General features: G+C 43.3%; 1 protein-coding gene across 2 annotated transcripts in view; it reads right to left on the reverse strand.

Moving 5' to 3' along the window:
• Positions 1-14183, reverse strand: part of ASB16 (ankyrin repeat and SOCS box containing 16) — a 31027-nt gene that overhangs the window by 12154 nt on the left and 4690 nt on the right. Inside the window, exons 2-4 of one of the 2 annotated variants that reach the window (XM_033917584.1) lie at positions 1950-2217; positions 323-815; positions 68-152 (exon numbers count right to left, since the gene is read on the reverse strand). In XM_033917584.1, coding sequence (XP_033773475.1) covers positions 68-152; positions 323-815; positions 1950-2217 — 846 coding nt within the window. Of the gene's footprint in view, positions 1-67; positions 182-322; positions 816-1949; positions 2218-14183 lie in introns of both variants that reach the window. The other variant, XM_033917583.1, reaches the window with a different exon arrangement.

The raw sequence follows: 14183 nt of genomic DNA on the forward strand, positions 1-14183 counted from the left end.
TTGGTCCAGCAAATCGGATTTCTTTTTGGTTTATTGTAGGCAGAAAGCAGGCCCGTGATAGACATACCTGCCACAGCTCTGGAGGAACTGCTTCCACCCAGGCCTCGCAGGACAGAATTCGATCGTAGGAGTTCAAGAGGACTTCCAGGGTCCTTGGGGACAAGGAACAAAACTTCCACACCTCAGAAAGGACCATCCAAGAAACACAAGTGACAAAACAAAGGAGAGAGGAGTTAGGAGAGTGAAACAAAAAGGGCAGGAGTGGAAATAAAAATTTGGCAGGTTAAAGAGGAGAGGAGTAGATTGAAAGAGCTCAACCTACCTTGGGGTTGACTGGTACAGCTCCATGGTTGAGTAGAGCTAGAACAATCTTCTCTGGTTGCCACTCCAAATAGTCTTCCACAACCTGCAAGATGCAGTCCAGGGGGGCATAGCCGGCACAGTTCAAGGCATTCACTTCTGCCCGACGCTGGAGTAGCAAGTCTACAATCTGATGATGGCAATTGCCGCATGCATTGTGAAGAGGAGTGTGGTCCTTCCGGCCAGCCATCCTCACATCGGCCCCGCAATCTACCAGCTTCTTCACCACAAGGTAGTACTTGTCGGCCTTCTGGGGATCATCAGCATTGGCACAGGCAGTATTTAGAGCTGTCTCCCCTTCTCTGTTCCTGAGTGAGGGGTTGGCACCTTTGCAGATGTAAAGATTCACATGCTCCTCCAGGCCATGCTTGGCTGCTACATGTAAAGGAGTCATGCGTCTGTCCCGTGTGGTCAGATTCACTTTGGCTCCAAACTCCAACAGTAGCTGTGCACATCTGAAAACAAAGCACGTCCTCCGTTAGAATTAAAATCTGCTTGACAACCAGCCATTCCTTGTAAAACATGGGTGTCAAAGTCCCTCCTCGAGGGCCCGCAATCCAGTCGGGTTTTCAGGATTTCCCCAATGAGATCTATTTGCACGCATCGCTTTCATTGTATGTTAATAGATCTCATGCATATTCATTGGGGAAATCCCGAAAAGCCGACTGGATTGCAGCCCTCGAGGAGGGACTTTGACACCCTTGTTGTAAAACAAGTTAAAAATATTCTGGATTTTAGAAGGATGAGGAGCAGCGTGCATAGGGTGAGTCAGAGAAAACCCAAGCATGATGGAATTAGCTGAAAGAAGAGTGATTACAATCAAAGCAGTTTACCTACTATATACAGGTGCTAGTTTTGTACCTGGGGCGGTGGAGGGTTAAGTGACTTGCCCAGAGTCACAAGGAGCTACAGTGGGACTTAAATCCAGTTCCCCAGATTCTCAGGCCCCTGCGCTAACCATTAGGCCTCTTCTCCACTCCTGAGGTTATTAGTGTGTAAATTAGAAAGCCAGTTGCTAGTAAGATGTTAGTTTACGAAAGCTTCCCTCTACTCTTGTTATTTATGATGCCTGGGTTGTATTAAACGTTCTCACCTCTACTCCCAGGAGCAACTCGCAATTTGTCAGTAATTACACTTCTATGTTCAATTTATACCGGCTTCAACGGCGCCACTCAATGCTCAAATTAAACTTTCATTGCATCGAGCTTTACACACATAAGAACATAAGAATTGCCGCTGCTGGGTCAGACCAGTGGTCCATCACGCGGCGGCCCCCAGGTCAAAGACCTGTGCCCTAACCGAGACCAGCCCACCTTGTCATCAGCCTTTCTGTACTTTTACACTACATTTATTCAATATCCCATTAATTTTATAACTCTATCAACTTCTTAATAAACAGGAACATGTTTTAAAAAATCCACTTATCTCATTTTTACATTTTCTGTCCGTCCGACTGACAAATTGTGAATTGCTCCTGGGAGTAGAAGTGGGGAAATGCATCCTGGGGGTTAGATAATTAAGTGCAGAGAAGATTGGGTTGTATTATAGACACCGACTCCAATGAGAATGTCAGCAGCAGTCAGACCTACTCGAGAGTCTCTGGTGAAGTGCAGAGGTGAAGGGGAGCACTGCCATCCTCTGAAAGGACGTTTGGGTTGGCGCCACACTTGAGAAGGAACTGGGTGCATTCAGTGCGATGGCTCGCGCAGGTATCGTGGAGAGCAGCTCTCCCACCCACTGTCGCGTTGAGGTCAGCTCCCTGGGTTACCAAGTGCTTTACGCAGTCAACGTAGCCTTTGGTGGCTGCAATCCGTAAAGGAGATGTGTGCTTCTTCTTAGGGTTCAAAGCCCAGAGACCTGTAGGGTCAGAAAAGGAGACACGCTAGTACTGCTGAGACCGAAAGGGGGGGTAGTTTTTAGGGGTAGGCAATGATTAAAAAGTACAATTAATTGTGCAATTAAAAATTGTAATAGCATGATTAATTATGCTTAATTTAGAGCATGCAAGGCCAAAATAAGAAGTTGTGTCAGGAAGGGGCAGTACACAGCAGGGGGAGGGCTTCTGAGCCATCCAAAGACAGCATGCAGGACCTGCTGCCTCTGTTGGTGACCCTATGAAGAGCCAGGCCTGTTACGGTAAATGTGGGGTTCTGGGAGAAGAGATGCTGGACCATGGGATAGGCAAGGGGAGAGAAAGCAATGGCTGGACGACAGAGGGAAGCTAAAAATTGTAGTCAGAGTTAAAAATTTTAAACAAATTAATAGTGCACTAAGGGCCTGATTCTGGAAACATTGCCTGCAGCGGTCGGCGACTGTGTCAATAACCAGTATCAATCACCAGAAGGCGCCACATCCACAATCATGTCTATTTTTAGCATTTTATAGGCCTACATTTAATGCATCTGACTGGTGCGTACAGAAGCACCTAGGGAGCTCTATGGATGCTTAAGGCTACTTCCAGCGTAAGCCACACCTACACTCACCTTTTGCCTAAACACCTCCATACGCATTCGAATGCCTATATTGTAGGTGTCATTCGCCACATTGAATTTTTTTTCAAAATGTGCATCCCGATTGGTCCGTTTGGGCATGTAAAGCTTGTTTTACATGTACGAGAAGAGAGCTTTTAAAAAAACTGTGCAACTGCTCCAATGGGTAAATGTTATTTGTTCTGTTTGTAAGTGTTGCAGAAATCATACTTTTGGCAGAGGAGAGGCACCCAGAGACACATAAGGAGCAAACAAAAAGAGATAAGATCACACATTCAAAATGTTTTCCTAAGAAATTCTCTTATAAGGACAAAATAATAAACTAGTCTTCTTAAATATACCAACTACTAACTAAACAATTCTGGAAGCCGCACCTTCAAAAAGATATAAAAAGGATGGAGTTGGTCCAGAAGAAGGCTACTAAAATGATGTGTGGTCTTCGTCATTAGGCGTATGGGGACAATCTTAAAGATCTCAATCTGTATAGTTTGGAGGAAAGGCGGGAGAGGGGAGATATGATTGACACGTTTAAATACCTATGTGATGTAAATGTGCATGAGTCAAATCTTCCATTTGAAAGGAAGTTCTGGAATGAGAGGACATAGGATGAAGTTAAGAGGTGATAGATTACTCCTGAGGCTAAGGAAATACATTTTTACAGAAAGGTTGGTAGATGCATGGAATAGTCTCTCAGTAGAGGTGGTGGAGCAGAGACTGTGTCTGATTTCAAGAAAGCCTGGGATAGCCATATGGGATCTCTTAGAGAGAGTAAGAGATAATGGTTACTACGAATGGGCAGATGGATGGGCCATGTGGCCTTTATCTGCCATCATGTTTCTCTGTTTCTATGCAGCTCCTCTTTTAATGAAAGGCCAAGAAAAAAAATTCCCTAAGGAAATGGGTAAAAATCAGTGGTAAAAGCTGGCAAAAAGCCAAAGAAATGGCACAGTACAAGAGATGAATTTCTGTGCACAAGATCTGATAGAGAACGTATCCGATGATCTTAAGGTAGCCAAATAGGTAGAAAAGGTGATGGCAAGAACCAGAAGGATGTTTGGGTGCCCAGCAAGGAAAAGGAGGTAATACTGCCTCTGTATAATTTTGGGGCCCTTTTACTAAAGCCGTGGCAAAAGTGCCTTAGCACATGCTTACCATGGGTCGTTTCCGTGCACCAAGGCCACTTTTGCCATTGCTGGAAATAGGCCAATTTTCCTATTTCTGGAATGAATGGAATAGGTTCCCTCTAAGCTGAGCAGGTGTCCTCCAGCTGCATTGCTACCACTAGGGGGTGGAATATTTTCAGTCGCTAAGGACAGGTATGTTCCCTGGAGTCCTGCAGAACTTGCCTGTCCCTCACAATTGAAAAATGTGACAGTAAAACAGCACCCTCTATTGGTGAGACTGTGGGTGGAGGACTCCTGCTCAGCTTAGAGGGAACGGCGCCCGGCCCGTGCAGCTATTAAAAATATCACCTCATGAGCCCTTACCACCACTCATTTTGTAGGCAGTAAGAACCCAGAGTATTAATGGAATTGAAAAATGAACTTGTTAGTAATTTGATCTTTAAAATCCAGTATAAGAACATAAGAAGCTGCCTCTGCCGGGTCAGACCAGGGGTCCATCGCGCCCAGCAGTCCGCTCCCGCGGCGGCCCATCAGGTCCATGACCTGTAAGTGATCCTTTGTCTAAAACCCTTTAATCCCCATTTTTCTTCTATCTATACCCTTTCATGATCCTATCTCTACCTCTATCGATATCCCTCAATCTCCGTATCCTTCAGGAACTTGTCCAATCCCTCTTTGAATCCCCTTAATGTGCTCTGTCCTATCACATCCTCTGGAAGCACATTCCAGGTGTCCACCACCCTCTGAGTGACATATGAATTGCCATACGGGGACAAACAGAAGGTCCATCAAGCCCAGTATTCTGTTTCCAATAGTGGCCAACCCAGGTCCCAAGCAGTAAAACAATAGATCTTTGTATTGTGTTCAGTCACTTACCAGACAGCTGATGGGGGGGGGAGGGGCAGTGACTCTGAGACCATTGTGGGTGGTCAATACATTTTCTTCCCACCTTCTCCCTTGCCTTCTGCCTATTGTCCAAATGCAGTGTGGCGCAGTGGTTAAAGCTACAGCCTCAGCACCCTGAGGTTGTGGGTTCAAATCCACACTGCTCCTTGTGACCCTGGCCAAGTCACTTAATCCCCCCATTGCCCCAGGTACATTAGATAGATTGTGAGCCTGCCGGGACAGACAGGGAAAAATGCTTGAGTGCCTGAATGAACTCATATAAACCATTCTGAGCTCTCCTGGGAGAACAGTATAGAAAACTGAATGAATAAGAAATGGCAGGTGAGGAGATCGGGGGGGGGGGTGGGGGGGGAGGGTGCAAGGAGGAGAAAGTATCGGGATCCCCTCCTTAGTTTCTGCCTGGGCCCAGCATGTCTAAAACCGGCCCTGCTCAAAGTGAGCTTCATTCAGGTACAGTAGCAATATTCCTTTCCACAAGGGCTTACAATCTAAGTTTATACCTGAGGTAATAATAACAGTTTATATACTGCAGGACCGTGAAGTTCTATGTGGTTTACAATGAATTAGAAAGATTCTACAAATTGAATGGAACATTCATAGTTAGAGATTAGTGGTTAACAGTTTACAAGATCAGATTTGGGGGTGGGATTGTGATGGGGTTTATTGTTCAGATTCGTTGCCTAGGTATTTCAAGAACTGGTATGTTTTTAGGTGTTTCCTAAATTCACCATAGTTGTTTGTGTGTGTAATTAGTTTTTCCAGGTCTTTGCCCCATAAGGCTGCTTGATACAATAGAAGTTGTTGTAATAGAGGACCGAATGACTTATCTAACACCACAAGGAGCTGGAATGGGATATGAATGCTAGCTTCCCTGTCTAGCCTAGTGCTCTACCGTTAGATTATTCCTTCTCAAGCATTCTAGAAACAGATACAGCAGAGAGCTAAAATAAACTGAGAAAAAGGTATGATTAGCAGTTGGCAAAGGCTTAGGTAGGGTAGGAGGTCTTCAGCTAATGTGATCCTTGCCCAGTGGAAACTTTAAAGAACCTGAAATTGTGATGCTGTAAATGGTCTGTGCTATACCCCACCGCCTGCTTGTTACTATTGACATGCATGGGTACTTTGTGAGCACCTTCACTGGGTACTGTATATTTCTAGAAGCCCCATGATGAGTACAAGAGAGAACTGAAGTATCGTGACAGAACTTCCTGTTCCAGAGTTCTGCAGAACACCACTTGTGTTTTTATTCTGTATGTTTTCATACTTTCAAATAGGCCAGGAAGCCATTGGTACTTAAAGAGGATGTCCCTTAGTTAGGAGGCTGGGGGCTGTGGTGTCCAATTTTATTACTTTCAAAGTCAGATAACAAGTTTGCAACCATATGAGGAGGATGCAGTGCTTGGTCTAGAGACCTCTTCTCTTAATTACCTTGGCTTTCTTGTTCTAGCAGCTGGATTCTCATCGTAGGGGCGAGTCTTGACTTGAAATATGATTTGCCAGACTATTGCAACGTCATTGTGTAATAATTACTAAAGACCATGCTTCATAAGCAAGGCCCAGAGCTGGCAGCTGTCTTTCTATAGAAGACAGGGCCCCTTATTTTTTGGCAAAGTATCGGGATACTTTGTATAAGCCTGCGCTAGGGTTACCATATGGCTCCATAAAAAGGAGGAGGGATTGAGATATCTGGATTTTACTTCCATTGAAAGCAATGGAAGTAAAACCCGGATGTCTCAATCTATCTTCCTTTTTCTGGAGCCATATGGTAATCCTAGCATGAGCTATTATATTATCTTATGTCAATGCACAGCATGTATCATGGATCCCAAGGAGAAGGCAAAAGGAAGCCTATTTACAGCTGATACTAGAACAAATCCTGGGGTGCCCAAAAGGTCGATCGTGATCGACCAGTAGATCGCGAAGGCAACGCGAGTCGATCACGGTGCCTTCACGTTCTCCCTGCTTCCAGACACTGTAAACAGGCCAGCAGAAATGCTGGGTCCACTAGCCTTCCGCCCCCCCTCCCCCCCAAGTCAATTCTGATGTCGGAGAGGAAATTCCGGGCCAGCAATTGCTGGCCAGGAACTTCCTCTCCAACATCAGAATTGACATCAAGGGGAAGGCTGGTGGGCCCGGCGCTCCTGCTGGACTGTTTACAGAATCAGGAAGCAGGGAGAGCTCAGAATTCGGTGGTGGTGGCTTGGGGGCCTGTTCACCAATGGCGATGGTGGCTTGGGGGGGGCAGGGAGAAAGAAAGACAGACGGAGGGGGCAGGGAGAAAGAAAGACAAAAAAAGAAAAGGGGCAGGCAGGGAGACAGAAAGAAAGAAGGGAAACAGAAAGAAAGGGGGGACAGGGAGACAGAAAGAAAGAAAGGGGGCATGGAGAGAGAAAAAAAAGGGGGGCAGGGAGAAAGAAAGAAAGGGGGCATGGAGAGAGAAAGACAGAAATAAAGTGAGGCAGGGAGACAGAATGAAAGTAGAGAGCAGAGAGAAAGAAAGAAAATGGAGGGGGCAGGGAGAGAGGAAGAAAAAGTTGGGGAAGGTAATGAGGTCTGGAGGAGAGGGAGCATACAGGAGGCTGAAAGAAGGGAAGAAATATTGGATACACAGTCAGAAGAAGAAAGTGCACCCAGAGACTCATGAATTCACCAGACAACAAAGGTCGGAAAAATTATTTTATTTTAAATTTAGTGATCAAAATGTGTCCGTTTTGAGAATTTATATCTGCTATCTATATTTTGCAATATGGCCCCCTTTTACTAAACCGCAATAGCATTTTTTAGCATAAGCAGCCTATGAGCGTCAAGGCAGCGCGGGGTATTCAGCGCAGCTCCCTGTGCTAAAAACTGCTATTGCGATTTAGTAAAAAGGGAGGGGGTATATTTGTCTATTTTTGTAAAGTTGTTACTGAGGTGACAATGCATAGAGTCATCTGCCTTGACCTCTTTGAATAAAACCTCGGAATATAAATGATAATTAATATTTTCTCTGCATAGATCATTTTGACTTGATCATTTTAAAAGTAGCTCACAAGCCCAAAAAGTGTGGGCACCCCTGCTGTAGAAATTAATAATAATAACTTTAATTTTGTATACCATAATTCCATAACAGTTCTAAGCGGTTCACAATAGAGACAACTGACAACCAGTGAAGTACAAGTAGCAAAAAAGGTACAAGAGAAAATTATGAGGTAACAAATTTCCTAAAAGATTGATAGTTTCGTTTAGCCAAGTATTCATTGTACCAGCTTGAAATGAGAGTGTCCTGTCTAAGAATCTCTTATACAGGCAAGTTTTCAGTGTCGGAAAAGCAAATAGGTACCTTTAGGGCTCCTTTTACTAAGGTTTTACTGGCGTTTTTAGCACGCACTAAAGATTAGCGCACGCTAACCACGTGCTAAATGAAAAATACTAACGCAAGCTCTATGGAGGCATTAGCGTTTAGCGTGTGCGATATTGTAGTGTACGTTAAAACCGCTAACACACCTTAGTAAAAGGAGCCCTTAGTGGTACGAGCCAGCTCATAGTAGGAAGAAAGATAGATTGGGGCCAAGCCAGTTGAAATTTTGAAACAGATGCAAGCAAATTTAAAAATAATTCTTGCTTCCCCTGGCAGCCAGTGCAATAATTTATAATACGGACTGACATGAAATGAGGCGGGCTGCTGAGTTCTGAATAATGCTCAGTCTTTTGATGGTTCTCTTGTGTTTACTTTGTTGGCTGCCTTTGGAGGCAAGAGGAGTATTCAAATTGTCCTGTATCTGCTTTAAGCTCATATTGGGATTGTCTCCAGCTTACCTTTTTCCTCATTTAGGGCTCCTTTTATCAAGCCGCGCTAGCGGGGTTAACGCCCCCCCCGCTGGCCTAAAAATTACCGCCTGCTCAAGGGAGGCGTTAGCGGCTAGCGCGGCCGGTGGTTTAACGCGCGGTATTACACATGTTAAACCGCTAGCGCGACTTGATAAAAGGAGCCCTTAGTGTTGCGTAGACCATCAAGAGAACCTAGAAACTTCTACTTATTTGCTTATCCAAAAATTAATGGATGCAGATATAAGATCTTCTTAGCTAGAACCCTAGCATTTCAAGCTAGTAGGCAACAGTTTCAAGTTTTATTAAGGTTTTGATTTGAACGCAATATCAAATAATTCAATGCGTTAAACAATAGTAATTTTGGGGGGACAAATAACAACCATTTAAACAATAAAAACATACTATCTTATCTATAGTTATTTGAAGATACATAAGGAATACAAGGATAAATTAGATTTGTTTAAAATAAAATAACCAAAAAGAAAAACCATTTAGGGAAGAACAACATCAGGAGGGATATTAAAAACAGTCCTGGTTAGGTAAATGTATTCAGCAAGCTATGTTATCCTATTGCAGTTTTTGGAAATTAATTAAGACCACTTTGTTCGATAAGTTTATTACTTAGTGAGTTTTAGTATTGAAATTCTATTTTACAAATATTTGTATTTTTTTTTTTTTACTGTATTATTGTATTTCGCTGATTGTCCAGCTCTTTTTAGTGTAAACCGCCTAGAACTTTTGGTTATGGCGGTATAAAAGAATAAAGTTATTATTATTGTAGGATCCAAGATATATTACAGTAATCAAGGACACTTAATATGAAAGATTGAACCAATAATCTAAAGGATACTGAATCAAAATATTTTTGATGGTTAGAAGCTTCCACAATACAAAGAAACATTTTTGACCAGTGAGTCAATGTGTTCATCAAGAGTTAGATGACGGTCCAAAGTGACTCCAAGTATTTTAATAGAAGTATTAAATCCATTAAGTTGCAATACAGTCTCTTTTATCTTGTTGTTTGGACTGGCCAAAAATACTTTTGTCTTTTCAGAATTAAGTTTTAATTTAAAGTCAGTTGTCCAGGTTCCAAGTTTTATTAAAAATTTGATAAAACGCTTATAAATAATTTATAAGCGATTTGCATAAAATTTTAGGATATAAAAACATATAGAGATTATTGAGACAAATACTCACTAGAATTACAGGAAAGGGGGAAGAACTACATTTTTGATAGAAAAGTAACATTAAAGGTAAAACCAAATAGGAGGGGGAGGATAGTAGCCTTATCAGACTAGTTTTAGGGGCCTGTCTATGACTGTAATTGCATAATATAAGGATCTAAAGTTTCCCCCACGACTTTAACTCTGAAAGGCATCATTGAACAGAAAACTTTTGAGGATGCTTTTAAATTTATCTGGGTAAGTGAAGGTAAAATAAACCTATATACATTTACATCTGCTCGAGAAAGGGTGTTGAGTATACCTACACATGATCAGGTATATTTCCTGCTCAAAATAATAATAATAATAACTTTATTTTTATATACCGCAATACCACAAACAGTTCAGAGCGGTTTACAGAGGAAGAGACTGTATACAGACAGTGATGTTACAAAAAAACTCTCAAAATTACATTAGTATGATAAGATTAATCAAATTTTAACTGGAAGGGTTTTAGAATTACATCAAGGCAGAAGTGGAGTCAGAGGATTTATCAAAGAGAGAAGTTTTGATTGACTTCCTAAAAGTTTGGTAAGAAAGTGTGTTCAAGATAAAATTGGTTACACTTTTATTCCATTTGCCTGCCATCAAATGGCATATATACACACAGATAACTTGCTAAAATGAACCCAAAATAGACTAAATATGCCCAGGGCAGGATTAATTCGTCGAGGGCCCCTAGGCACACAAGTACACTGGGCCCCCCGCCCCCCCCATCCCTAAAATGCGCCCAGGCGGAAACAGGAAGCTGCGTCAGAGGGAAGCTTTGGGCAAGCAGCACCTCTTCCAAAATTACAGTTCCCATTGCCTTTCTTACCCGCGTTGCTTGCTTGTCTTACTTTCCGTCGATTGGGGGGGTGCATTGCCAATCGGGGGGGGGGGCCGCGTTGCCGATCGATACTGGAGGGGCCCATCGCCATTTAGAAAAAAACAATGTTGATGCCCTCCTTCATTGGGCCCCCCTGACCATTTCGGGCTCTAGGCACGTGCCTACTTGGCCTATTGGTTAATCCTGGCCTGAATATGCCTGCCTACCCTCCATCTTTCCCCCAGTGAAATTTATCCAACACACTCCAACTGCCCCTTGTGCATACAGCTTTCCACAACCGGCATCATTGCAGGGTCTTGTGTGGTAGAACCACTGCTTGGATAACAATTTTATCAACCAAGAAGGCAGCAGAATTGCAATTGGAAAAGTAAGCGGATGTGAAGTATGGTTAAAGAAATGGGATCCCTGATTACTGCCCTGTTTGTTATCTGCCTTGGTTATTAGCCGCCCTTTACACGGCGCCCCTAGAGAACTCGTGAGTAATATTAGCTGATTTCACAAACAGCAGCAGCTGTCGCCTGGCATGATCTGCATTTGAGTTTAAGGCTTTTGCTAAGTGCTGTCCAAAATGTTTCGGTCCAGACCTTTTGTCCTCGATTTAAAACGAGAAAGCATCAAAAAAAAATTGCTGTGGTAAACTGCACCTGTCTATAAAAATGTGACAGTGGTCCTTTATCAACCAGAACAATCCAAACCTGGAAACCGTGTCTGTGTTGTCTTTAACCAGCAAGAGAAACCTCGCTGTGAAAGTTGGAGCTCACTGCCCAGTTTTCTCTTTCCTAGTATTTGATATTTATAGTGGTGCCTCGCATAACGAACGCCTCACACAACGAACGCTGCACACAACGAACTTCATGTCTTGATTCACACAACGAACTTCGTTTCACACAACGAACTTTGTTTCACACAACGAAGTCGCTCGAGCTGCCGATGTATTGCATCCTTCCGCGCAGGCACTGCAGGCAGTCGTTAGTCACTGCGCTTAACTGCCCTCTCTCACTGTATACAGTCGTCCTTTTAAGATAAACTCAATATTTTTTATATATCATGGCTTCTAAAAAAAGCTGGAAGGTGATTTCTGTTGAAATGAAACGGGAAATAATTAGAAGGAGTGAATGTGGGGTCAAACAGTGTGACCTCGTCAAAGAGTTTGGCCTCAGCAAGACTACCATTTTCACCATTTTGACAAATTTATCTTTTTTTATGTCATCTTAGCATATTTTATGCTGTAGAACGAATTATTTTTTTTAACATGTATTGTTATGGGAAAACGCGTTTCACATAACGAACTTTTCGCATAACAAACTTGCTCCTGGAACGAATTAAGTTCGTTGTGTGAGGCACCACTGTATTTGAAAAATGTATTGCTCACAAACATCTAACATTTCTGTGTGCATTACAATGTAAAACATACATAACTTAAAAAGTAACAAACTAAGGCCCTCCTTTACAAAGCCTCACTAGTGTTATTAGCGCCAGCCGTGGCGGTAAGAACTCCAATGCTCATGGGAATTCTATGAGCATTGGAGCTCTTACCACCGCAGCTGGCATTAAAAACGCTAGCACGGTTTTGTAAAGGAGAGGGCAAAACAAGCATATCCCCCCTTTTACTAAACCATACTGAGGGTTTAAGCACCAGTCACGGCGGTAAGAGCTCCAGTGCTACGCCAGCGCTAAAAAATGCGCTACGGCTTGGTAAAAGGGGGGGATAATCCATAAAAATAAAAATTTACATCAGATTAGAAACAAAATTACCTTGATTGCATATCTCAAAATTCAATCTTTCAAGAAAGCCATCTCTGAAATAAGAATCATCTTCCTAAAATGAAGCAGGCAGGGCGCACTTTTTATTTCAACAGGCAAAGCTTTCCACAATGTAGCACCCTGTTCATGACGAACACAGGACAGCCTCACGTTTCAGTGATGATCCCTCTAAATAAATGTTGTTTCCAGAGCATAACGCTCAAGATGGCTGATACAACTGCAAGAGAGCACTCAACACTGTCTTAAAAAAATAAGACAAAAATGTTTAAACTCAGTCCGAAACGTAATAGGCAGCCAATGAAGATCACGCAAAATAGGCGGGATAGGATCAAACTTCGAAACCCTTACTATCAATCGTGCGGCTGCATTTTGCACCGGCTGTAAAGCCTGAATGACATACCTTGGCAAACCTAAAGAATGTGAATTACAGTAATCAAAGACAGGGGTCAACACCTGCCTGGGGTATCAAAGTGCTTTACATTTTCGGGGAAATTCTATAAATGGCACCTAGTGCTCAGTATTGCGGCATTAAGCGCACTTTACTATAAAAAGCGCACTTTATAGAACCACATTAACCTCCTCTTTTACAAAGCCGCGCTAGAGACTGTCGCATGGCAACAGCCCCGAAGCCCTTTAAATCCTCTAAGGGCTTCGGAGCCATTACCGCAGCGGTCTGCGCTAAACGACTTCGTAAAAGAGGCCCTTAGTGTCTAAAGTGGGTATAGGCTTCAGTAGGTGTCTTAACCTTAGGCGCATCCTTTCTATACCAAGGTTTTCTGACCTAAATGAGTGCGCCTAAGTCCAGAACAGATGCCTACATCAAAACATGCCCATAACCTACCCCCCTAACCATACCTACTTTCTGGTAGATGTCTATCAAGTTAGACGTCTACCATCCAATTAAGTGCAATTAACATCAATTCTGAGTTTTTCATTGGCAATTAATGGCAAAGATTAAACCCTCCCCCCTTTTACAAAACCGCAATAGCATTTTTTAGTGCAGGCTGGCACGCCGAATGCCCTGCGCTGCTCTCGACGCTCATAGGAACTCTATGAACACTTCTCCCTCATCATTCGCAGAGGAAACGGGCAGAGCCAGACCGCGAATGGTGAAAAACCGTGATTATCCGGCTCTGACCCACCCCCCTGCCGCCTTCCCAGCCTTACCTAAGAACATAAGAACATAAGAACATAAGAAGTTGCCTCCGCTGAGGCAGACCAGAGGTCCATCTCGCCCAGCGGTCCGCTCCCGCGGCGGCCCATCAGGCCCATTGCCTGAGCAATGGTCCCAGACTATCCCTATAACCTACCGCTACTCTTATCTGTACCCTTCAATTCCTTTATCCTCTAGGAACCTATCCAAACCTTCTTTGAAGCCTTGTAACGTGCTCCGGCCTATCACAGCCTCCGGGAGCGCGTTCCATGTGTCCACCACCCTCTGGGTGAAAAAGAACTTTCTGGCATTTGTTTTAAACCTGTCTCCTTTTAATTTTTCCGAGTGCCCCCTTGTACTTGTGGTTCCCCGTAATCTGAAAAATCTGTCCCTGTCTACTTTTTCTATACCCTTCAGGATCTTGAAGGTTTCTATCATGTCTCCTCTAAGTCTCCGCTTTTCCAGGGAGAACAGCCCCAGCTTTTTCAGTCTGTCAGTATATGAGAGGTTTTCCATACCTCTTAT

This window comes from Geotrypetes seraphini, chromosome 13, assembly GCF_902459505.1.
Source record: "Geotrypetes seraphini chromosome 13, aGeoSer1.1, whole genome shotgun sequence".
NCBI lineage: Eukaryota > Metazoa > Chordata > Amphibia > Gymnophiona > Dermophiidae > Geotrypetes > Geotrypetes seraphini.